This window comes from Oncorhynchus kisutch, linkage group LG5 (assembly GCF_002021735.2).
Source record: "Oncorhynchus kisutch isolate 150728-3 linkage group LG5, Okis_V2, whole genome shotgun sequence".
Lineage (NCBI taxonomy): Eukaryota > Metazoa > Chordata > Actinopteri > Salmoniformes > Salmonidae > Oncorhynchus > Oncorhynchus kisutch.
The window spans coordinates 18,150,543-18,177,066 of NC_034178.2; the positions used below are offsets into that span (position 1 = coordinate 18,150,543).

The window sequence follows — 26,524 nt, forward strand, 5'->3', positions numbered from 1 at the left end:
TTTATTTGCCACATTTCTGTCAGTTTTACTTTAGTGCCTTTTTGCAAACAGGATGCATGTTTTGGAATATTTTATTCTGTACAGCCTTCCTCCTTTTCAATCCGTCAGGTTCGTGTTTTGAGGTAACTGCAATGTTGTTGATCTATCCTCACTTTTCTCCTAACACAGCCATTGAACTCTAAATGTTTTAATGTCACCATTCGCCTCTCCAGCAACTGAGTTAGGATGGACGCCTGTATTATTTTAGTGACTGGGTGTATTTACACACCATCCAAAGTGTAATTAATAGCTTCACCATGCTCACAGGGATATTCAGTCAGCTTTTTAATTTTTACCCATCTACCAATGGGTGCCTTTCTTTGCGAGGAATTGTAAAACCTTCCTGGTCTTTGTGGTTGAAATTCACTGCTCGACTGAGGGACCTTGCAATTAAGTTGTATGTGTGGTCTACAGAGTTGAGATAGTCATTCAAAAATCATGTTTATGAGAGCAAAATTACAAGATTATGTTATAAATGCTGTTATTGCATCAAATGGTTGTTTTATGCAATAGAATAGGGGGTTCTTAGAATTATATTGTCTGTGTGAACTTAGATTGGGCCTCTGGAGGCTTAATGCTGACAGAAGATTTACGAATCCTTCGGTGATAAACCTAACAAGACTGCATTCCATAGCATGAGTTGGTGTTTGTGTGCTGGGAGGTACCAGGATGGAGATGGCTCCGGTATGGATAATGATGAGAGGAACTTTGTTTTGGGGGCCAGACCCTGGTTTCTACACAATGAGAACAGTCTTTACAGCAGATACAGTCTATTGCAGAGTCCATGCAACTTATGACTTAAGCACAATTTTACTCATCTTTGTAGTGTCTTAAGGCCTGGGTAAGGCCTAAATGTCACAAATTCCCCAACTTATTAGTTCTCAATAAACATTTTGCATAAATCAAAAGGTATGCCAAACATCCTTCCCACGAATTTCATGTCAGTAAGAACCAAAACATAATAAATCTTTGGGCCAATTTTGTATGGAATTGCCCACTATGGCGCTGCCTGCAAAGCACTGCAGTCTAACCTGGAGTAATATGAAGTAGAAGCACCCTTTGACTTATTACAATAGTCTACCATGAATTGATTGAGAACATGTCTTTAATTTTATTTAAAAAACAACCATTATTTGGCGTGCCGTCTACATACTAATAAAAACAGGCATTTGCAAAGATTTGGTGTGCCAAAAACCTGACATACAAATTAAGCTCCAACACAAAATATATATTTTTTTGATTTACTTCATGGCTGAACATAACACAGGCTTGAAAGAAGATATGTGGAACTGCTTCTTGGCCAGAATAAATAATATAAATAATATTCATTCTACTTTCACTCTGTAAACAAAAGTTTTGCCCGACTAGGCTTACAATTGAATAAGTTTCAATATTTCCAGAACTGCTGTAAATAAATGTAAAACATGTCTTAACTATTTATTGTGTAGCCTAATGAATAACACAATCAGAGCAAATCATGAGACAGACCGGACCAGTGCATTTGGCAAATGTATCTTTTCAAAAGAAAAAGTGGATTTGGCAAGTATGTAATCAAAGTCAATGTAAGAAATGCTCTTTCACAACTGCCAAGTTATGGTTTAAGTGAGAGAAAAAAAAGTGGTAAATTCTAGATTATTACTTCACTTCCAAAGAATATTGTGCATCACAAGCATCTTATGTAAACCCAGGAGCTGGGTACCACATGATTTTTAAACAAACACTGTACCATGTCAGCTGATATACAGAGGGGAGGGGAGGAATTCAATGTTTTCTACTCTGTTTCCAATTGGGGGACTTCTTGCTTTTCTCCTGGTCTCTCAGGCTCCTCTTCTGTGTGTACCGTCTCTGCGGCCTCTGGGTTCTCTACGTTGGCGTCTGGGGTCTCCTCTGTAGACTGGGCCTTTTCAACTTCAGGCTCCACTTCATCAGAAGAGGCCTCCAGCTCCTTCTCATCTACAACCAGAAGACAGACATTTATAAAGCTTACATTAACCATACATATCTACCACTTGTTTGTTTCTGATAACAGGACTCGTTCTCTCTGCCTCTGAGCCACTTTGTACAAATCACACATTCATAAGCCACTATAATATATTTACTGTAAAGTATTACTGTCAAACTGTCAGAGCAGCCTATTATCAAACATTCACAAAAATATCAGAGAAAGAAGGGGGGGGGGGGGGGGGGTGAGTGAGTGAGAGGCAGGGTTAAATCATTTTAACAGTCAAACCATTAAATCACTAACTTTGTGTAATTACACTACAATAATAATTTGCAGCATGCCCAGCCTGCTAATATTATATACAATGACTTGATCTGTGAACACTGAAGCTTTACATTACTCCAGAATTAAGTTAATTATCAACAACTTTCAGGGTCAAAAGAGTGGGATCAGTACAAATGGACATTTGATGGTCCAACGTGAAATAATGCATCAACATCATTGTGTGATGCCATGCAATAGCTTGTGTAGCTGTGATATCAGACAGATGGGTAAAACGGAAATTTCAGTTCAATTCCTGAATCAAAAATAAATTGACCCCAAATCTAATTGTTAGTTGCTTGATCATATTAAGATTGTGATATGATTATGGGGCCAGATGCCACAAGAAGTCCATTTAAATAGCCTTTAATCAGGGTAAGTGATTGGTGGGACTAAAAACATTATTTGTAAGGGGCTGCAAAGCACCAGGCTGTGGTAAGATGGGACCTTTGTGGTGATGGTGGACAATGGCGAAACTGTGCACTGAACTCCATGAAGCAGTTGCTAAAGATACAGTGGGCGCCCCGGTAGCCACATGACTGGGACCACTGTCTTCACTTTGATCAGCTATTCAAAGACAAAGTATAAAGCAATGGTAAATATTAGGATTAAACAAACATGCACAAAACGACGACAATGCTAAATTGATCATTGAGTTTGTTATAGCAACAAACACTATGCTACATTTACCATGTGGTTTTAATGACCTGAAGATTATGAATTCATGACTAACCAAGTTGGTCACTGTCATTTAGGTTAGTATTGTGGAGTAACTAGAATGTTGTTGACCCATCCTCAGTTGTTTTCTCCCATCACAGCCATTCAACTCTGTAACCGTTTTAAAATCACCACTGGACTCATGGTGAAATCCCTGAGCAGTTTCCTTCCTCCCTGGCAAATGAGTTTAGGAAGGATGCCTATATCTTTGTAGTAACTGGGTGTATTGATAAAGCATCTAAAATGCAATTAACAACTTCACCATGCTCAAAGGGATATTCAATGCTTGCTTTTTTTTTTTTTTTACCCATCTACCAATAGGTGCCCTTCTTTGCGAGACATGGTCTTTGCTCCCTGGTCTTTGTGGTTGAATCTGTGTTTGACATTCACTGCTTGACAGAGGGACCTTACATAATTGTATGTGTGGGGTACAGAGATGAGGTAGTCATTCAAAAATCATGTTAAACACTATTATTGCATACAGAGTGAGTCCATGCAATGTATTATGTTTATTAAGCACATTTTTACTAATTTAGGCTCTGGATGAGCATCTGATAAATTACAAATGTTTTACAGAGATGTAAAAATAGCAAAATAGTGCTATTACATAATGTCGAAACCTAATATTACACAAATGACTAATTACAATGACAGGTATTTATATCAACAGGGTTACATGACTTTCTGGGGCACAACATGTGCTTCAGAAGTAGCTAGAATTCATATTGGATATATCTCAATCGATAAAAAAAAAATCATATTTTCTGGTTCCTCTTAAATGTAAACAACATTTTAAAAGTTGGGAGCACCAGTGCTGTTAATTTACAACCTGTTCATTTAGAGCCCCGAATAAAATAAACAACTTTTTTTTTTACCTTAATGTCAACACATTTGGGTCCACTTAACTCCACTGATCTTTTGACCCTTGGATTTGGCCAAGTGCTACATATATGCTTAGTTCATTTCCAAAGGTAACTCTAGTTACTATACCTCCAGAGGGGGGTGCGCTCTCATCAGTGGCCTCTGATGCTGCAGATTTTTCTGGGGTGGGTGATTCCGAGCGCATTCTCCGCTCAAAGCTAAATTCTGGGAGTCTTGGAGCTTGAGGTCGGGTCTTCCTTGCATGGTTCAGGACGTAACAGTAAGCACACCTGAAAGCTAAACGGTCATAATGTAAGTAACATTATTTCAAAGGCAAGCTTCAACAATTGCCCTTGACATGTTGAAGATGCATAACTGCATCTGCTCAATGGATTAACCTTATTTCGATGTCATAGCTTGAACTACTTTGGTTACAAAAGGCTGGTTGCACCTGCATATTAGAAAAAAACATAACCCAAGGACATTCAACAAGCACAGCACTTTCACAAATTACTGATGATTGGCTGAGAGAAATTATAAAAAGATTGTGGAGGCTATTTTATTAGACTTCAGTGCAACTTTTGACATTATTGATCATAGTCTACTGTTGGAAAAACATATGTGTTATGGCTTTACATCCCTGCTATATTGTGGATAAAGAGTTACCTGTCTAACTTAATGGAAGCCTCTCCAACATAATCGAGGTAGATTCAGGAATTCCACAAGGCAGCTGTCTAGACCCCTTTTTTCAATCTTTACTAACGACATGCCACTGGTTTTGAGCAAAGCCATTGTGTCTATGTATGCGGATGACTCAACACTATACATGTCAGCTACTACAGCGACTGAAATGACTGCAACACTTAACATGGGTGGCAAGGAATAAGCTAATCCTAAATATTTCAAAAACTAAAAGCATTACATTTGGGACAAATCATTCACTAAACCCCAACTAAATCTTGTAATAAGTCATGTGGAAATTGAGCAAGTTGAGATGACGAAGCTGCAATCCAGTAACTGTGGATTGTACACTGCCATGGTCAAAACATATTGATACAACAGTAGCTAGGATGGGAAGAAGTCTGTCCATAAAAAAAGCACTAGCCTTGTTAACAGCACTAACAACAAGGCAGGTCCTACAGGCTCTCGTTAATCGCACCTTGACTACTGTTCACTCGTGTGGTCAGGGGCCATAAAGAGGGACTTTGCAATTGGCTCAGAACAGGGCAGCACGGATGTACAGAGAGCTAAAATTAATCATATGCATTTCAAACTCTCCTGGCTTAAAATGGAGGAGATATGGACTTGTTTTTGTGAGAGGTATTGATATGTTGAAAGCACCGAGCTGTCTGTTTAAACTAGCAAACAGCTCAGACACCCATGCATACCCCACAAGACATGCCACAAGAGGTCTCTTCACAGTCCAAGTCCAGAACAGACTATGGGGGGCGCACAGTACTACATAGAGCCATGACTACATGGAACTCTATGCCACATCAGGTAACTGATGCAAGCAGTAGAATCAGATTTTTAAAAATGATAAAACTACACCTTATGGAACAGCGGGGACTGTGAAGCAACACAAACATAGGCGTAGACACATGCATACACACACGATAACACACACACGTACACATGGATTTTGTGTTGTAGATATGTGGTAGTGGAGTAGGGGCCTGAGGGCACAAAGTGTGTTGTGAATATATTGTAATGTTTTTTTAATTGTATAACTGCCTCAATTTTGCCGGACCCCAGAAAGAGTACCTGCTGCCTTGTCTGCAGCTAATGGAGATCCATAATAAATACAAAATACAAAGCTGGCAGCCAAGCACCGAAGGACAAAGTTAATGCATTGTTTGAAGGGTAGTGACAGGAAGCAGTATTTCTCAAAATCTTACCAATATATTCAAATTCCTCTTTTAATGCCATACCATTATGGGAGAAGCACTGCTGGCATATAAGGGCATATCTGGGGATAAAAGAGCATACATAACAGTGAGAAGAGATCAACCTTGAAGTTGCCTAGATGCAAAACTGTTAGAAGAAGAACTCCAGTAAAGGTCTACCATTTAAAGCTATATGTTACAGTGACCGTTACAACTGATGAGCACAAAATAGTGATGCCAATCAGAGAATACGATCCTCTGCTCACTGTAGGCATAGTACTCTACGAAGCACATCAGTAATGAGGTCATTGGAAATGCTTTGGACGGAAGTACAGACCTGTTCTGAGGGCCATCTCCCACAAGGTATTCGATGACTCTGTCCACAGCACCTCGGTCTCGAGGTAAGACGGGTCTAGCCAGGGGTGGGCCTGGGGGGTGCATACCTAAAATTATAGCACATCATAGGAACACAGTGACAATTAGTGCTTAGTTTAGTTTCTACACATTTTAATACTAGAGCCTTAAAAAAACTACACAGGCTAGTTTTTAACAGGTTCCTCTTGAAAGGTAAGAATGTAAATCACCCTTGTTTAGTGCATAATATGGCATTTAGATTTGGGATACATAAAAGTATAGGCCATGGAAAATAAGCTCAAGTATTTTAATAATCTACACTGGAATCCATTAACAACCCATAAGCAGCTTAGAGGGCTACATACAGTGCTAAGTGAAAGTCTACATCTCTTGCAGTTTTCACATTTTGCTGTCTTCAAATAAAAACATTTGAAAAAGGATTACATTTGTCAGCTGTAAATCATTTTGAACAAGATTCTACCAAGTTCGTACAACTCTTAGGGTAACCATTGATGTACAGCGATATTCAAACCTTGTCTTAAATCTGCTTGATAATCAGAGACAAGACTGAGACTGGACCACTCATGAACCCTCAACACCTCTTGGAAAGCCATTCTGGTGTGTCTGTGGCATTACAATTTTTGCAATTGTCCCACTGAAAGATAAAACTCTATCCCAGGGTAAGGTATTCAGAGGACTGAGGCAGGTTTTCCTCCAACTTTTAACCTGGGCTTTGCTACTTTAATATTTCATTTGATCCTGACAAACCAAGTCCCTGCCAGTGACAAGCATACCCATAACATCCAGGCTGTATCACAACCGGTCGTGATTGGGAGTCCCATAGGGCGGCGCACAATTGGCCCAGCATCATCCTGGTTTGGCCGGTGTAGGCCTTCATTGCAAATAAAAATGGTTCATAACTGACTTGCCTAGTTAAAGGTTAAATGTAAAAATAATACATTAATAATTTTAAACATGATTCTGCCACCACAATACTGGAAAATACAAAGGGTTTCGCTCAGTGATGTGTTGTACTGGATTTTACCCAAACCTGAAGATGTTAATATAGGCCAAAAAGTTAATTTGTGTAATACTGCAAGACAACATGGCAAACAGTCTTGCAGTAACAGCGTTGTCGCAATTATTATTTTAACCTCCCCTGATCTATGCCGGTCTGAAAATGTATCCCAGACATGCTTTAAAAGCAGCTCTGAGGTTGAATAATTGTTTGACACTCAATATCAAATTGAAGTGACCTTGCAGAGACAGGGGAATTTTTAAATATTTTTTATGTAATTTAGCAGACGCTCTTATTCAGAGCGACTTACAGGAGCAATTAGGGTTAAGTACCTTGCTGAATCGGCTCGGGATTCAAACCACCAACCTTTTCAGTTAGTGGCCCAACGCTCTTAACCGGTTGGCCACCTAGTGGTTAAGTTGTTCTTAAATCATGAGAACCACTACTTTTGCAAACAAATGGACCTCATCCCCCAACATTTTAGATTTTTTATGAACATATTACATTCTGAACATATTTAGATGTGCCACAGCAAGGGGTTTAAAGACCTTCACAATCAAGACTTCTTTATGATATATCTAGCACGCGCTCCAGCAGATATATCTCACTGGTCACCCCCAAAGCCAATTCCTCCTTTGGTCGTCTTTCCTTGCAGTTCTCTGCTGCCCATGACTGGAACGAATTGCAAAAATCTCTGAAGCTGGAGACTCACATCTCCCTCCTTTAAGCACCAGCTGTCAGTGCAGCTTACAGATCACTGCACCTGTACATAGCCCATCTGTAAACAGCCCATCTACCTACCTCATCCCCATACTGGTATTTATTTATTTTGCTCCTTTGCACCCCAGTATCTCTACCTGCACATTCATCTTCTGCCAATCTACCATTCCAGTGTTTAATTGCTATATTGTAATTACTTCGCCACCATGGCCTATTTATTTCCTTAACTTACCTCATTTGCACTCACTGTATATAGACTTTTTGTTTTCTTTTGTTCTACTGGATTATTGACTGTATGTTTGGTTTATTCCATGTGTTGTTGTATGTGTCGAATTGCTACGCTTTATCTTGGCCAGGTCGCAGTTGCAAATGAGAACTTGTTCTCAACTAGCCTACCTGGTTAAATAAAGGTGAAATTATGGTTTCATTAAAATTAATCTCCTAAATTTGCAGTCATTTAGCCGACGCTCTTATCCAGAGCGACTTACAGTTAGTGCATTCATCTTAAGATAGCTAAGTGGGACTAGGGCTGTTACGGTGACCGTATTACCGCCACCCTGGCGGTCATGAGTCACGACGGCAGTCAAATTCCACGTGACTGTTTAGCCACGGTAATTAGGCTTATTTAAGCTCTGATGCTGCTGATAATCATTAGTAGCCTACCAAACTTGCTAACTGCCTGGTACTCAGCACTCTATTGTCCCTCTAAATCACTCTGACATCAATGCAAATGTTGCAAAACATTTCTATAGGCTATGCAATTGCTTGAGAAAACAGAGTGATGGCCTCTATTAAAAAGAGGTTCCCATCAGCTTCCTGTAGGCTAGGCCAACTATATTTATTCCTCAACTTTCCACGTATTAAGCACATTGCTTCTCTTTACAACAGCAGTATTGCCTACCGCGTTGGAATTGGATAAGGACGCGCACAGTTGCGTCCCCTGTGTATCTACCTTCACTCCTAGCCTGTGAGAAAGCTTTCCGTCACGTGATTGGGTCTATGTGAGAGGTGCTTCAGAGCACGCAGCCGGGGGAAGGGAATTATATCTAGTATATTCAGCCAAGGGGCATAACAGCCATTATCAAGTGGTTAAGAGTGATGAAGTGTTTGCAGCCTGAGCAAAAAACAAAGCAGAGCTCATGCCTTCCATGCAATTTTTTTCAAATCATCAGTAGTCACATCATGCAACCGTAGTATGTATTAAAATAAAGTATATATGTTTGTATCGCAACTAAAATTATATAAATAATTCTAAATTAAGCATTTAGGAGTACCTGTTTCTATAGCCGCATGTGCGCACTCCCTCAAATCGCTTGGAGAAAATATACTTTCAATTTTATTCAGCTACAGTGCATTCGGAAATTATTCAGACCCCTTGACTTTTTCCAAATCCCCGACCAAGGCCCTTTGCCCCAAATTGCTTGGTTTGGCCGGGCAGCCAGCTCTAGGAAGAGTATTGGTGGTTCCAAACTTCTTCCATTTAAGAATGATGGAATGCTTTGTGTTCGTGGGGAGCTTCAATGCAGCTGAAATGTTTTGGTACCCTTCCCCAGATCTGTGCCTCGACACAATCCTGTCTCGGAGCTCTACGGACAATACCTTCGACCCCCATGGCTTGGTTTTTGCTCTGACATCCATTGTTAACCGTGGGACCTTATATAGAAAGGTGTGTGCCTTTCCAAATCATGTCCAATCAATTAAATCTACTACAGGTGGACTCCAATCAAGTTGAAGAAACATCTCAAGGATGGTCAATGGAAACAGGATGCACATGAGCTCAATTTCAAGTCTCATAGCAAAGGGTCTGAATTCTTATGTAAATAAGCCAGAGCCCGGACTTGAACCCGACCGAAAATCTCTGGAGAGACGTGAAGATAGCTGCGCAGAGACGCTCCACATCCAACCTGACAGAGCTTGAGTGGATCTGCAGAGAAGAATGGGAGAAACTTCCCAAATACAGGTGTTCCAAGCTTATAGCGTCATACTCAAGAAGACTCGAGGCTGGAATCGTTGCCAAAGGTGCTTCAACAAGGTACTGAGTAAAAGGTCTGAATACTTACGTAAATGTGATTCGTTTATTTGTAATAAATTTGCTAAAATGTCTAATATCCTGTTTTTGCTTTGTCATTATGTGGTATTGTGTGTAGATTGACGATTTTGTTTTTTAAATCCATGTTAGAATAAGGCTGTAACGTAACAAAATGTGGACAAAGTGAAGTGGTTTGAAAACTTTCCTAATGCATCTATGTTCAATTGTCTTCTTCACACTATAAAATAATGCCACAGAATTCTAAGCAAATCTTGTCTGCTAAATTAACTACTGTAGCCCACAGCCAGATCAGGGCCTAACAGAAGAACAGTTGTCCTTATGAAATAGATTACATTTCCTTCATATGTTTCTTTAGACCTGTCTAAAATAAATAATGGTTTTGTGATGGTATATTACACTTCTTAAAATGTAGATGTTCCAAAAGGTCTGCATCAGATGCTTGTAGGCTATGCGTTGAAGCCAGAAGATGCTAAATGTGTTTGTTAATTAACAGTCAATTATCGTGAGACCGGCAGATATTTGCTAGACAATCACTGGCTGACAAAATATAATGACCGCCATAGCCCTGGTTGGGATGACCATATACCACATATCAAGTACATTTTCCTCATCAGCAAAGTCAGACTTAGTAAGGGATGAAAAAAGGCAAGTGCGAGTGTTTGTTCACAAAAGGCCTTTTTTGGGGGGGCTGCTATGGGATTATTTAACATACTCTTCAAAGAGATAGCCATCCTGTTGTTTTCGGAAGATGGGCAGGGTCTCTGGTGCCCTAGTTTCAGGGGGAAGCTGGTTCCACCATTGGGGTACCAGGACAGAGAAGAGTGGACTTGGCTGAGGGATAGGAGGACTAAGAGACCAGAGGCAGCAGGACGGACTATCCGGATTGGGGTGTAAAATTTAAGAATAGCCCCCCCCTTGCTGCTCCGTAGGCAAGTACCATGGTTTTGTAGTGGATGCGTGCTTCGATTGGAAGCCAGTGGAGTATGGGGAGGAGTGGGGTGACATGGAAGATCGGTTGAACACCAGGAGGGCTGCAGTGTTCTGGATAAGTTGCAGGGGTTTGATGGCGCAAGCGGGGAGCTCGGCCAACAGCGAGTTGCAGTCGTTCAGACGAGAGATAACAAGCGCCTGGATTAGGACCTGCTGTGCTTCCTGTGTGAGGTAGGGTCATACTCTACAGATGTTGTAGAGCATAAACCTGCTGGAGAGTCACTGATTTGAATGACAGGTGTTGTCCAGGGTCACGTCAAGATTCTTTACACTCTGGGAGGGGGACACAGTGGAGTTGTCAACCATGATGGAGAGGTTTTGGAGCGGGCAGGCCTTCCCCAGGAGGAAGAGCAGCTTTGTCTTATTGAGGTTGAGCTTGAGGAGGTGGGCCAGCATTAAAGCTGAGAAATCTGCCAGACACGCAGAGATGGGTGTCACCACCTTGAGGGGGGGGGGGGGGAGTAGTTTAGTGTCACCCGCATAGCAATAACAGGAGATTCCATGGGAGGATATGACAGAGTGACTTCATGTATAGAGAGAAGAGGAGAGGGCCTAGGACTGAGATAAGATAGAATAGGAGAATAGGAGAGAGTAGTGAAGACTGCAACGGCACATGACCATCTGGGAGGGGCTGAGTGGATAGGGTTGGAGGAGAGACAAGACAGTAAAGGAAACAAACAGCCTCTGGTATAGATGTGGTCAAGCGTATTGCCTGCCTTGTGAGTGGGAGGGGACTGAGAAAGGGTGAGGTTAAAAGATGGAAAGAGGGGAAAGAAACAGTTGGAAAGAAACAAATTCAGACATCGGGAGGTTGAAGTCACCGAGTACAAGGAGTGGTGAGCCATCGTCAGGAAATGAACTCATCAAGGTGTCAAGCTCATTGAGGAAGTTTCACTTGGAAAATGTTGAGTAGGTTGTGTAGATCAGTTTAATCCCTTTTTAGATGGAAAGTAGTGTGGAAGGGCCACCAGAGGGCAGGCTGGGCTCACAGATAGTAGCCCAACAAGGCATGTGACACAAGGTAACCAAAGGCAATTAAGCACAGCTGACGGTACTAATGACATTCTCTTTCCCCTATAAGAGAGAGGATGGAACCAGCAGACAGAGGGAAGATAAATTCTCTCTGTAGAATGACTACCAAGAGAGGGGAGCTATCCAAGAAGATCAATTAAGACGGTGACAAATCTGTGATTGTTGTTATAGTTTAATTAAAGATAGTCGTCCTGTGTGATCTAAAGAAGATGTAAGTTGTTCCTTGGGAGATTCTCATTGATTGTGTTGGAGTGTTTGTATTGTCAGAAATCTCTCAATAGAGAACTGTGTTCAATCAAGAACCTACTCCTGACTCGTTTATTCCACCTTTCCGCTTTAGAGTGACAATTACTTGGTCCGCTCTCATTAGACAATAGACAAATCTTTTCTAGCAATGATTGTTATTTTCTACACATAGGATCATACACAATTATTGTCTGATCTTCCCTGATGTTTCCATCAGATTTAAATACTGTCAGACTGAACTTGCTTTGATTACATTGCCTTTTTCACATGGTGTGGTCACCTAGAAGTTGCTGATATCAAAATAGGGTCGTGGGCCACAAGAGTTTGGTAAACCCAGATATAGGGGGACCAGAAAGCGCTATAGAACTTGTGTACAATTCTGGTAACTGTGAAATAATTATTTCTCATTCAAAACAGGCCAAATAACTATCCTATTAGATCTTTACTCACCCATGCCTGGGATAGGGGTGCAGGGTGTCATAGGGGGTCTCCTCATCATGGTTTGCTGGGCGACTGCGGCAGACAGGCCTCTATCCGGGGGTCCTCCTGGGGGCCCACCTGGGGCTGAGCGAGGAAGGGGACCCGTAGGGGTGGTCCCAGCGCCCATGACAGGGGGCCTCAAGGCTATGTTGCGTTGACGGAGTTCTGAAGAAGAGGGATATGTAGAAAAGGTATTCTTTCTCAAAATGAGGACACTACACAAATGGTTCTGAGTTAAGGCATTCTGTTTAATTTGCATATCTACGGTAATGTGGGTTGAAGTACAGGGACATTTTCTTGCCATGCTCAAGGGCACAACGGCAGGAGATGGCATCTAGGATTTGACACAAGCAACCCTTGGTTGCCGACTCACATCATGCCAGATTTTTCCTGTTTGATTAGGGGTTCAAAACGGCAACATTCCGATTGCTGGCCCACATCTGTAATGGCACATTTCCATGCAAAATTTACCGAAGTGTTTTACCCAGAAAGTTCATGCTCTTCTGTTTCCATCTACGAAGGCCGGCACCCGTGTCTCACTGGGCTATGGCTCCTGCGGACCTGCTCTCACTTGGGGCCAAAGTGGGGCTACTGGTACTTTTCAGCCAGCATTTGCATATCAATGTCTAACTAAACGTCTCCACCTTCTCGCAAAGATTATTATGCAAAGGTGGTTGATTCTCACTGTCAGCTCTAGCTATGGAAATACAATTTCCCAGTATAACATAAGGGTGTATACACTAGTGCAGGGGAGGGCAGACTTTTTGGCTCGAGGGCCAAATCGGGATTTCGAAATTCAGAGACAAAAAATGTTTTTGTTGTTGACCCGATTTGTTTGTCAAAATCTATTTCTGTGCCAGAAAAAGTGCAGTTATTTAACCTTTTATTTTACGTCGGTCCATTATCATTTCTACATACTTTCTATTAAGTTTTAGACATTCAAGAGAGGCCTGGACATATATTTGTAACCCTTAATAATGCCCCCCCCCCCCCCCACCCACCCTGAAAAAAAACTGGGTTGGGCTCGTAGTTTGCCCAACCTTGCAGCATAAAAGACTACCTGCCGCCCCCATTCATTGAACGGAAGTCCTCAAGGGGCATTGAATAAACAATTCCCACAAGCGCTCACTCAATTATGGTCAACCTATTTGTTCATTGACTAAACGTAGAGAAAAGTGTGACTGCTCTCCTGAATGTAATCAATTATACAGGACTAACAGCTCAGGCTCACACCGTGAGCACATGAACAGATCAATTCTATGTAACCTAGTCAACAACAGAAATTGTGGTAGCAATCAAAAGGTAAGTAAGTAAGGCATTTATAGTTTTACAATCTTTGGCTTTATGCTTGAATACAAAAACAACTAATGTAGAGAGGATGCCTTCACCTTGGCCCGGTCTAGGAGTCATCTGACCTGGCCTGATTGGCGTGAATTCCATTTCCTTTCAAAATAAAATAAGAATCTCAGATCAATTCATAACTTAAATAAATAGCAGATTAAGTCACTTGTTCGTTTAAAAAACAGATACTGTACTTACCACTTTCTTATTTGCTTCAGGATCAAACCTCTCAAGAATTAACTTGGCATTTTTGTATGTTTCGGTCTCCATCACCTCTTCCAACTGTAGAAATAAAGTTTTAAAAATAAAATCAGTTAAGGAACTATCTGCAGAGCATAAGAATACAAAGGGAGGGTATATTACCAGTAAACAACAAACATTTTGGTAGCTTTCAAGTTAAAATACATATATACTGGAAAAATATATACATGCAACATGTAAAGTGTTGGTCCCATGTTTCATGAGCTGAAATAGAAGATCCCAGAAATGTTCCATACACAAAAAAAGCTTTTCTCTCCAATGTTGTGCACAAATTAGTTTACATCCCTGTTGGGGAGCATTTCTCCTTTGCCAAGATAATCCATCCACTTGACAGGTGTGGCATATCAAGAAGCTGATTAAACAGCATGATCATTACACAAGTGCACCTTGTGCTGGGGACAATAAAAGGCTACTCTAAAATGTGCAGTTTGAGGGAGCGTGCAATTCGCTTGCTGAATGCAGAAATTTCCACCACAGCTGTTGCCAGAGAATTGAATGTTAATTTCTCTACCATAAACCACCTCCAACGTCATTTTAGAGAATTTAGTAGTATGTCCAACCGGCCTCACAACCACAGACCACATGTAACCACGCCAGCCAGGACATCATCTGGCTTCTTCACCTGCGGGATTGTCTGAGACCAGCCACCTGGACAGCTGATGAAACTGTGGGTTTGCAAAACTGAAGAATTTCTGCAACAATTGTCAGAAACCTAAGGGAAGCTCATCTACGTGCTCATCGTCCTCACTAAGTAGGAGTGGCAAACCTCAACTATATCTTGTAATAAATAATGTGGAAATTGAGCAAGTTGAGTTGACTAAACTACTTGGAGTAACACCAAATTGTAAACGGTCATGGTCAAAACATATTGATGCAGTAGTAGCTAAGACAGTGAGAAGTCTGTCTATAATAAAGCGATGCTATTTCTTCTTAACAACACTATCAACAAGGAAGTTCCTACAGGCCCTAGTTTTGTCACACCTTGACTACTGTTCAGTCGTGTAGTCAGGTGCCACACCTGAGCTACTTTGGTTACAAAAAGTTGGTTGCACCAGCATATTAGAAAAAACCTAACCCAAGGACATTCAACAAGCACAGCACTTTCACAAATTACTGATGATTGGCCGAGAGAAATTATAAAAAGATTGTGGGGGCTATTTTATTAGACTTCAGTGTAACTTTTGACATTATTGATCCTAGTCTACTGCTGGAAAAACATGTGTTATGGCTTTACATCCCTGCTATATTGTGGATAAAGAGTTACCTGTCTAACAGAACACAGAGGGTGTTCTTTAATGGATGCCTCTCCAACATAATCAAGGTAGATTCAGGAATTCCACAAGGCAGCTGTCTAAACCCCTTTTTTAAATCTTTACTAACGACATGCCACTGGTTTTGAGTAAAGCCATTGTGTCTATGTATGCGGATGACTCAACACTATACATGTCAGCTACTACAGCGACTGAAATGGCTGCAACACTTAACATGGGTGGCAAGGAATAAGTTAATCCTAAATATTTCAAAAACTAAAAGCATTACATTTGGGACAAATCATTCACTAAACCCCAACTAAATATTGTAATAAGTAATGTGGAAATTGAGCAAGTTGAGATGACGAAGCTGCAATCCAGTAACTGTGGATTGTAAACTGTCATGGTCAAAACATATTGATACAACAGTAGCTATGATGGGAAGAAGTCTGTCCATAAAAAAAGCACTAGCCTTGTTAACAGCACTAACAACAAGGCAGGTCCTACAGGCTCTCGTTAATCACATCTGGACTACTGTTCACTCATGTGGTCAGGTGCCACAAAGAGAGACTTTGCAATTGGCTCAGAACAGGGCAGCACAGCTGGTCCTTGGAGGTACACAGAGAGCTAATATTAGTAATATGTATGTCAATCTCTCCTGGCTGAAAGTGGAAGAGAGATTGACTTCATCACTACTTTTATTTATGAGAGAGGTATTGACATATTTAATGCACCGAGCTGTCTGTCTAAACTACTGGCAGACAGCTCAGACACCCATGCATACCCCGAAAGACATGCCATGCCACAAGAGGTCTCTTCACAGTCCCAAGTCCAGAACAGACTATGGGAGGCACACAGTACTACATAGAGCCATGACTACATGGAACTCTATTCCACATCAAGTAACTGACGCAAGCAGTGAAATTAGATGTAAATTAAATGTAAAAAAACAGATTAAAACACACCTTATGGAACAACGGGGACTGTGAAGCAACACAAACATTGGCATAGACACATGTGCGCGTACACACACACACACACGATAACATACACACTATACATACACATGGATTTAGTACTGTAGATATGTGGTAGTGGTGGAGTAGGGACCTGAGGGCACAAAGTGTGTTGTGAAATCTGTGAATGTATTGTAAATGTTGTAAATGTTTAAAACTGTATAAACTGCTGGGGTGTAAATATCCATAGATCAGCACAAATTACATCAATGTGTTTCAAAGGTTAGAGCGCATGCGAGTTATGCAAGGAGCCCCTGACACGATTAAACATTTAGGGCTATTAAAAGGGCAATCAGGGAAAGAGGCATTGTGTCATTAAGATATCAGCTCTGGATCAATAACACGCTTACTTCAAAACACTAAGGGCTGGTTTCTCCATTGAGCATGTTTTTTAGGCCAGGACTAGGATTCATTTGTGTCCACGAAACCAGCTCTGCCCTGAATTATCTAAAATTATTGGAAGAAATTAGATATAAAAATCTACACTTACAATTTTTCTTTTTTCAACTTTTAAATCTTCTAGTTTGTCATCTGAAACAAAAGTGACGAGGAATGCGTTGAGTATTTGTCATGAAACACATGCATTTTCAAACATCTGCATTTTAAGAGACATTTATATTGATAAATATTTTTTGTATTATCATTCTTTTTTTAACAATTGGACATTTACAATTGGACAGACTTGCAATTCAAAACAAGATAAGATAAACTTAACGTAAAGAAGAGAATCCTACATGTGTAAAAACAAAAATATAGAACAAAGTTACTTTTGTCCTCCAAAGAAGGGGGTGGTTGATGGGCCAACAAAAATGGAATAAAAATAAGAGAAGCCTTACTGTTTCTTTCCGTTCGCTTTGAGAAAAGGAATAACAGCAGCTTCCTCATAAACCACACTCTGAAAAGCAATCAGGAATATTAGAATGCAGCAGAAACAGTCTTCCATTGTTGAATAGTTACTCAGAAAAGCAGATCAGAGAGAGCATCACATTCTGTGGTAAAGCATTTTGTGATCAATGGAACAAAACAGAAGATTCTTCACTTTGAAGATTATGTGGTGGAATTTTTTTTGTAGTATAGGCGTACATATTGAAAAGTAACTTTGGCATTAGATGCACAAAACCAGTACAGTTGTGGAATAAGAAAAACTATTGATTTAAACAAATATAAACATCTATGTCTGTGCATGGAAGATTTCATGTGAATGAAAAATGTAGATGCTCGGCATCTTCTCTGACTTATGTGCCAGGGGTACTTTTGAACTGCCAACAAACATCTTTACAAAGGAGGCTGCAGGCACATAATAGTATACATACTTAAAGGGGTAATCAGGGATTGGTGCATACATTTTTTTATAATTTTAAATAAAGGATATATAGCCATTGATTCTTGAAGAATACAACTTTCTTATCAGAAACCAAAATATAAGCTTGTTATACACCGATGTTTGTAAATAATGTAATTTCAAACAAACACAGTATAGCTATAAAACATGAATCTGAGAGTGAGTACATTCCTCCAGTCCCATGTTTACCAACAACAACAAAAAAAGAGCACCACTTCATTGTTGTTTGAATCCCAAATTGCCCCTTTAAGGTTATGTGTGGCAGTGGACAGAGTAGGCTATACTTACAATATAGGAAATAGAAATAAGGGCAAAGTCATCACGATGCGTCCTGTCCATTGTTCGGGGAGATAGCAGAAGTAAATACTTATGCAAGTAATAAGATAAAGCACAGATGAATACAGAAGCAGTCTTCCCACCCACAACTTCTCTAATCTCTGATTCTTCGCTCTAAATTCCTCAAGGTCCTTAATATCCTGAAAAGACAACAAAATGCCATGATAAGTATTTTAATAACAGATAACAGGTAATACTTGTATTATAAGAATTATGAAATGCTTGGGTAATGCCAGAGTATTTCCCAGCATTATGCTACAATTAAAAAGGGTTTAAAGTAGCATTCTAATTCTTCTCTAAAAAGTATAACCTAGTATCTAGCATCTGACAGCCAATGTGCTGGCCAAAGTCAGAGTTGTGGACATCTGCACCTGTCACTAAAAGATCAAAACAGATCACTGCCTGACTGATAATTACAGACAGATACAAGATGAAGCTCATGGACAGGACTGTGGGAGAAGCTTGGTGCTGTGAACAATTTTTTGAATACTAGTAGCCTATATAATGTTGAAAAGCAGGGCTTATAGCAACATTTAACCTAATACTTACCTTGTCAATGCCTTCTAGAAGTTCCACCGTCGTTGGTTTAGCCTGTTTGAAGATTAGATACAATTTACTTCTGAATCACTCAAAACAAATGGCTACGACCAGATGTGTGTGCTGAATGCAACGCTTTTTCTCTCTGAATGATAAAAAAGGTAATTAATAGATATTATGAACAATAACTTCAACACATCATGCATGCCCTCAAACACCAAAAACATTGCCTCAATTCCATTCTGACACTAGCCAGACAGTACAGTTCAGTTGACTAGTCAGTGATGTAGGCTACTTGATTACGTTAATTTAAACTGAAACCTTGAAATGCTAAGGGAGCATTGGGTTGGTAGCTAGCTAGTTAGACAGTGGAGTAGTCGGTTTCTCCAGATTTATTCAACCCTGTTTTGACAATCTGGACCCTCTATTTCTGAAACTATCTGCCACCATTGTCGCAACCCCTATTACCAGCCTGTTCAACCTCTCTTTCATATCGTCTGAGATCCCCAAGGATTGGAAAGCTGCCGCAGTCATCCCCCTCTTCAAAGGGGGAGACACCCTGGACCCAAACTGTTACAGACCTATATCCATCCTGCCCTGCCTATCTAAGGTCTTCGAAAGCCAAGTCAACAAACAGGTCACTGACCATCTCGAATCCCACCGCACCTTCTCCGCTGTGCAATCTGGTTTCCGAGCCGGTCATGGGTGCACCTCAGCCACACTCAAGGTACTCAACGATATCATAACCGCCATCGATAAAAGACAGTACTGTGCAGCCGTCTTCATCGACCTTGCCAAGGCTTTCGACTCTGTCAATCACCATATTCTTATCGGCAGACTCAGGAGCCTCGGTTTTTCGGATGACTGCCTTGCCTGGTTCACCAATTACTTTGCAGACAGAGTTCAGTGTGTCAAATCGGAGGGCATGCTGTCTGGTCCTCTGGCAGTCTCTATGGGGGTGCCACAGGGTTCAATTCTCGGGCCGACTCTTTTCTCTGTGTATATCAATGATGTTGCTCTTGCTGTGGGCGATTCCCTGATCCACCTCTACGCAGACGACACCATTCTATATACCTTCGGCCCGTCTTTGGACACTGTGCTATCTAACCTCCAAACAAGCTTCAATGCCATACAACACTCCTTCCGTGGCCTCCAACTGCTCTTAAACGCTAGTAAAACCAAATGCATGCTTTTCAACCGGTCGCTGCCTGCACCCGCATGCCCGACTAGCATCACCACCCTGGATGGTTCCGACCTAGAATATGTGGACGTCTATAAGTACCTAGGTGTCTGGCTAGACTGAAAACTCTCCTTCCAGACTCATATCAAACATCTCCAATCGAAAATCAAATCAAGAGTTGGCTTTCTATTCCGCAACAAAGCCTCCTTCACTCACGCCGCCAAGCTTACCCTAGTAAAACTGACTATCCTACCGATCCTCGACTTCGGCGATGTCATCTACAAAATGGCTTCCAACACTCTACTCAGCAAACTGGATGCAGTCTATCACAGTGCCATCCGTTTCGTCACTAAAGCACCTTATACCACCCACCACTGCGACTTGTATGCTCTAGTCGGCTGGCCCTCGCTACATATTCGTCGCCAGACCCACTGGCTCCAGGTCATCTACAAGTCCATGCTAGGTAAAGCTCCGCCTTATCTCAGCTCACTGGTCACGATGCCAACACCCATCCGTAGCACGCGCTCCAGCAGGTGTATCTCACTGATCATCCCTAAAGCCAACACCTCATTTGGCCGCCTTTCGTTCCAGTTCTCTGCTGCCTGTGACTGGAACGAATTGCAAAAATCGCTGAAGTTGGAGAATTTTATCTCCCTCACCAACTTCAAACATCAGCTATCTGAGCGGCTAACCGATCGCTGCAGCTGTACATAGTCTATTGGTAAATAGCCCACCCTTTCTCACCTACCTCATCCCCATACTGTTTTTATTTATTTACTTTTCTGCTCTTTTGCACACCTATATCTCTACCTGTACATGACCATCTGATCATTCATCACTCCAGTGTTAATCTGCAAAATTGTAATTATTTGCCTACCTCCTCATGCCTTTTGCACACATTGTATATAGACTCCCCCCTTTGTTTTCTACTGTGTTATTGACTTGTTAATTGTTTACTCCATGTGTAACTCTTTGTTGTCTGCTCACACTGCTATGCTTTATCTTGGCCAGGTCGCAGTTGCAAATGAGAACTTGTTCTCAACTAGCCTACCTGGTTAAATAAAGGTGAAATAAAAATAAAATAAAATAAAAAATAAGCGCAGAGATCGACTCTACCACTTGAGCATGCTTTTGTTGCACAATCAATGGTGTGCTGGGCTTCAGGCAAGAAGGTTGATGGCTCGAGACGCACTTGCTGCTTGTTTCATTACATTGGTGTCAGAAGTGGGATCAGAGCTCGCATCCACTAGTGTGTGTGTGCTTGACTGGTGAGCGCGTTCCTGTAAAACGGCGTTCTATGAGGTCTAACGCAAGGACATGCTCTTTGAGAGGGAGTTGTCTTGTTTTGCACACTTTGTACAAAATAATAAAATGCAGTACTACAGGATATTTCTTAACGTAGCTCTTTATTAGCTAGCTATAACTGGTATGCTCACATATCGCCAAAAAAGCATACCCAAGTGGCAGAGTCGATACCTGCGTTTATAAACCAGGGTTGCTAGAATACTTTGGATTATTATAGCTAAACTAGCTTACGTTACTGTTACGGACTTGTTTAACGTGCATATAGTTACCTTCCACCGGGAAACAACAGCGCCCATCTCTGTAGAATGTATGGTGTGTCCCGCTCCTCGTCCACTCTTTTCCTTTACGTTAGCTAGCTGCCTAAAAGTGTTGAAACGTAAAGGTAAGACATAGCTTGCTACCTAAACAATAGCTCAGACGGCTAGCTAGGTAAGGTTACAGAATGGAAAGTGCAAACGATAGCTAGCCCATTCAGATGGTTGTTACTGGCTATTAAAAAAATGTGCTCTTTGGTCTTACTGTATGGTTAGCATTGTGGTTAAGGTTAGGTTTAAACTCTGATTTTAAGAAGAAGCATTTTAGAAATAGTCCGTGTACACTTTAGCCATATTTATGACTTTGTGGCTGTGGTAACTAGTGAAACCCCCCATTCACAGACAAAAAGTCGAAGCTAACGCTAAACAGCCCTGACATGTTCCATTGAAGCACCTGAAGGAAAATGCTCAGTGTTGGGCATGACTGACACGGTTTTGTAATCCTGAGTCACTCAACATAATTGTATAGACTAACGTAACACTGTAGATTGATGCTTGTGACAGCTCGCTAGCTGACATAAACTGGCTAGTTAGGTAGCAGAATATTACTAGCAGCATACGCTAGCACGTAACGTTAGGCCTAACGTTAATCATTCTTAGGCCTAATAGAAATACATCAACGTCTGCTACTTACGGTTGCTTGGTAGCTATTTCACGTTAGATAGGTCTGTGTCATGCAAGAAAGAGTCAATAACAATACGGGGGGTTCGGGTTCTTCCTCGTCCTTTTCTCCTTCTATGGTAGAATGGCGGTCCGCGAACAAACGTTTAGGGTCCATGCCGCCACCTACTGTGCGTGGTAATCATGGTTTACTACACTACATACAGTAGTAGCTCTGGCTACATCAGTATAAAAGAAATTAAACACAAAACACCTAAACCCTCCTACCTAATTATGTTCCCGCGTAACGCAGTGCTAGAGGTGTCACTACAGACCCTGGTTCAATCCCGGGCTGTATCACAACAGACTGTGATCTGGAGTCCCATAGGGCGGCGCACAATTGGCCCAGCGTCGTCTCGGTTAGGGGAGGAATTGGCTCAAATGCATTAAGAAGTCAATAAATTCCACAAATTAACGTTTAACAAGGCACGCCAAATTGAAATGCATTCCAGGTGACTACCTCATGAAGTTGGTTGAGAGAATGCCAAGTGTGTGCAAAGCTGTTATAAAGCAAAAGGATAGCTACTTTGAAACATCTAAAATATATTGTTTAACACTTATTTTTGCTGGCGCTTGGGCCCCCCACGGGCTTGGGCTCAGGGGCTCCAACTCCGGTAATGTCACACCCTGATCTGTTTCACCTGTCTTTGTGATTGTCTCCACCCCTCTCCAGGTGTGGCCCATCTTCCCAATTATCCCCTGTGTATTTATACTTGTATTCTCTGTTTGTATGTTGCCAGTTCGTCTTGTTTGTTCAAGTCAACCAGTGGTTTGTGTCTCAGCTCCTGGTGTTGAACCTTGCCTGTCCTGACTTCGAGCTCATCTGCCTGACCACTCTGCCTGACCCTGACCCTGACCCTGAGCCTGCCTGCTGACCTGTACCTTTGCCCACCTCTGGATTACCGACCTCTGCTCTACCCTGAGCCTGCCTGCCACCCGGTACCGTTGCCCCACCTCTGGTTTTCTGACCATTGTCTGCCTTGACCTGTCGATTGCCTGCCCCTGTTGGAATATTAAACTCATGTTCATTCGATGCGGTCTGCATTTGGGTCTTACCTTCATACCTGATAGATAAGCCCCTGCATTAATCCAGCCCTGGTGTTGTGAGTTACTCATATTATTCTCCCACCTTTGATTTACATTAGGGCTTGTGTAGTTGTCTAATATTTGTGGGGCAATTACTACTTCCTCAGTCTCCACTTACAACGTGAAAAATACATTCTAGACTTTTTAATGCATAATGGAAAAAAGATGTTTAACTTCACTGTTTCTATTTTTTTATTTTGTATTATTATTTCACCTTTATTTAACCAGGTAGGCCAGTTGAGAACAAGTTCTCATTTACAACTGCGACCTGGCCAAGATGAAGCAAAGTAGTGCGACAAAAACAACCACACAGTGTAGCTGTGCAGATGACGATGTGCAAGTAGAGATACTGGGGTGCAAAGGAGCAAGAGGTTAAGTAATAATATGGGGATGAGGTAGTTGGGTGTGCTATTTACAGATTGGCTGTGTACAGGTACAGTGATCAGTAAGCTGCTCTGACAGCTGATGCTTAAAGTTAGAGAGGGCGATATAAGACTCCAGCTTCAGAGATTGTTGCAATTCGTTCCAGTCATTGGCAACAGAGAACTGGAAGGAAAGGCGGCCAAAGGAAGTGTTGGCTTTGGGGATTGACCAGTGCAATATACCTGCTGGAGCACGTGCTACAGGTGGGTGTTTCTATGGTGACCAGTGATGGTTCGAACGCAGGTAACTATTGCAGACTCTGTCTGTAAGCCCCACACTGTGTCACTTCACATTGACTGTGTTTGCGTGTGAGTACAGAAAATCACAGTAAATCACGTAGAGCCCCGAAACCCACCTAATCGGATTCGCCTTAACAAATCCGCAACTGAATCTAACTTTAAATAAAAAAAATAAAAATTGTTTAACCATCATCAAGCAGACGTTGTATGATTTTTTTTGTAAATTACGATAGATAAATGGCTGGCTCTATTTTTCCTTACACCGTAGGTTGATGTACTTTAATGTGAAGCGGTCAAATTAGCGCTGTATTACCATTTTTTACCTTTAATCCCAGAAAATGGGCATTATAACTCAGAGCATTGAGGCCTCGACGCCATCTTGTTTCTGGGCTAAAAGTACATTTGGCCAAGCCTGTGCTCACCGAGTTTCATCTTCGGAGTCTTTTCCTGTTTACGAGAAACGGCCATCTTGCCGATTTTAGGTTTATCATCTTTGTTGATCAGCAAAAGTGAGTAGTACTGCAGACTTTACAGAGGCATACAAACAACAAATGAAGGTGAGTACATTACTTGATACATACTTTGTTGACATGTCAATAGGCTATTTAAGACAACGACAATGGTATATGGTCCTAATTGTCCCTAGAATTTCTAAGCAAACAGCTGGAGGCAGGGCTTTCTCCTATAGAGCTCCATTTTTATGGAATGGTCTGCCTACCCATGTGAGAGACGCAAACTCGGTCTCAACCTTTAAGTCTTTACTGAAGACTCATCTCTTCAGTGGGTCATATGATTGAGTGTAGTCTGGCCCAGGAGTGTGAAGGTGAACGGAAAGGCTCTGGAGCAACGAACCGCCCTTGCTGTCTCTGCTTGGCCGGTTCCCCTCTTTCCACTGGGATTCTCTGCCTCTAACCCTATTACAGGGGCTGAGTCACTGGCTTACTGGTGCTCTTTCATGCCGTCCCTAGGAGGGGTGCGTCACTTGAGTGGGTTGATGATCACTGATGTGGTGTGGGGGCTGTGCTTTGGCAAAATGGGTGGGGTTATATCCTTCCTGTTTGGCCCTGTCCGGGGGTGTCATCGGATGGGGCCAGTGTCCCCTGACCCCTCCTGTCTCAGCCTCCAGTATTTATGCTGCAGTAGTTTAAGTTTCGGGGGGCTAGGGTCAATTTGTTATATCTGGAGTACTTCTCCTGTCTTATCCGGTGTCCTGTGTGAATTTAAGTATGCTCTCTCTAATTCTCTCGTTCTTTCTCTCTCTCGGAGGACCTGAGCCCTAGGACCATGCCTCAGGACTACCTGACATGATGACTCCTTGCTGTCCCCAGTCCACCTGGCCGTGCTGCTGCTCCAGTTTCAACTGTTCTGCCTGTGATTATTATTATTTGACCATGCTGGTAATTTATGAACATTTGAACATCGTGGCCATGTTCTGTTATAATCTCTGCAGTAGTTTATGTGTCGGGGGGCTAGGGTCAGTTTATTATATCTGGAGTACTTCTCCTGTCTTATCCGGTGTCCTTTGTGAATTTAAGTATTCTCTCTCTAATTCTCTCTTTCTTTCTCTCTCTGAGGACCATGCCTCAGGACTACCTGGCATGATAACTCCTTGCTGTTCCCAGTCCACCTGGCCATGCTGCTGCTCCAGTTTCAACTGTTCTGCCTGCGGCTATGGAATCCTGACCTGTTCACCAGACATGCTACCTGTCCCAGACCTATTATTTGACCATGCTGGTCATTTATGAACATTTGAACATCTTGGCCATGTTCTGTTATAATCTCCACCCGGCACAGCCAGAAGAGGACTGGCCACCCCTCATAGCCTGGTTCCTCTCTAAGTTTCTTCCTAGGTTTTGACCTTTCTAGGGAGTTTTTCCTAGACAACGTGCTTCAACACCTGCATTGCTTGCTGTTTGGGGTTTTAGGTTGGGCTTCTGTACAGCACTTTGAGATATCAGCTGATGTACGAAGGGCTTTATAAATACATTTGATTTGTATATTCGTCTGAACCTTGTTCTCTCTGACAGTGTAGACAGTCACTCAGAGATGTGTAGATTTCAAGCATGCAGCAATATCATGAGAAAAGTAGATACTTGTCAAAATGTTGGAAAACCCCAAAACAGGGGGGGCTAAGATGCAAATATTTAAAGGTTTTTAGGGAGGTCTCTGCTTAACCAGTTATATGATGGAGGAACCCACACATAATAGGCTAACACATTTTTTTGTCTAGATCAAAAATATCCTGTTTAATTCTTCAGATGTTGTCCCTCTTTTTTTTTTTTTTACAGGAAATACGAACCAAACCTGTAACATATCACATTATATACGACAACAAAGATCACGTTACATGATCTCTGATTGTTCTGGCAATTCTCACATAGAAATTAATTGGGAGGAAGGATATTTAACATGCTTTTCTGTTGTATCACACAACAGTTTTTTTGAAAATCGTGATACATAAAAAAAGGTGGTAGCTTGTACAACTTTATTTAGACCATTTTTGGAAGTAAGCAGGTAAACGATAATTGCAGGCATATTTGGTTAGTATCTTGACATAACGGTAGCAGAGCTGGATGAA

General features: G+C 41.6%; 1 protein-coding gene across 4 annotated transcripts; it reads right to left on the bottom strand.

The window, feature by feature from the left end:
- Window positions 1-1,126: 1,126 nt before the first annotated feature.
- Window positions 1,127-22,345, bottom strand: lnpk (lunapark, ER junction formation factor). 4 transcript variants are annotated; one of them, XM_020482746.2, is made up of 14 exons: window positions 22,173-22,345; window positions 21,494-21,584; window positions 18,752-18,793; window positions 18,155-18,342; window positions 17,361-17,419; window positions 17,015-17,055; window positions 14,196-14,279; window positions 14,045-14,099; window positions 12,627-12,821; window positions 6,104-6,194; window positions 5,779-5,849; window positions 4,010-4,177; window positions 2,750-2,869; window positions 1,127-1,992 (listed from the first exon to the last, which is right to left on the bottom strand). In XM_020482746.2, the coding sequence occupies exons 2-14, from the start codon at window positions 21,518-21,520 to the stop codon at window positions 1,811-1,813; spliced, it is 1,323 nt and encodes a 440-aa protein (XP_020338335.1). In that variant the 5' UTR covers window positions 21,521-21,584; window positions 22,173-22,345; the 3' UTR covers window positions 1,127-1,810. The 4 variants fall into 4 exon arrangements, with proteins under 4 accessions (XP_020338335.1, XP_020338334.1, XP_020338337.1 ...); XM_020482745.2 differs by having other exon boundaries at window positions 6,104-6,209; window positions 22,173-22,340; XM_020482748.2 differs by lacking the exon at window positions 2,750-2,869 and having other exon boundaries at window positions 22,173-22,338.
- Window positions 22,346-26,524: the final 4,179 nt, after the last annotated feature.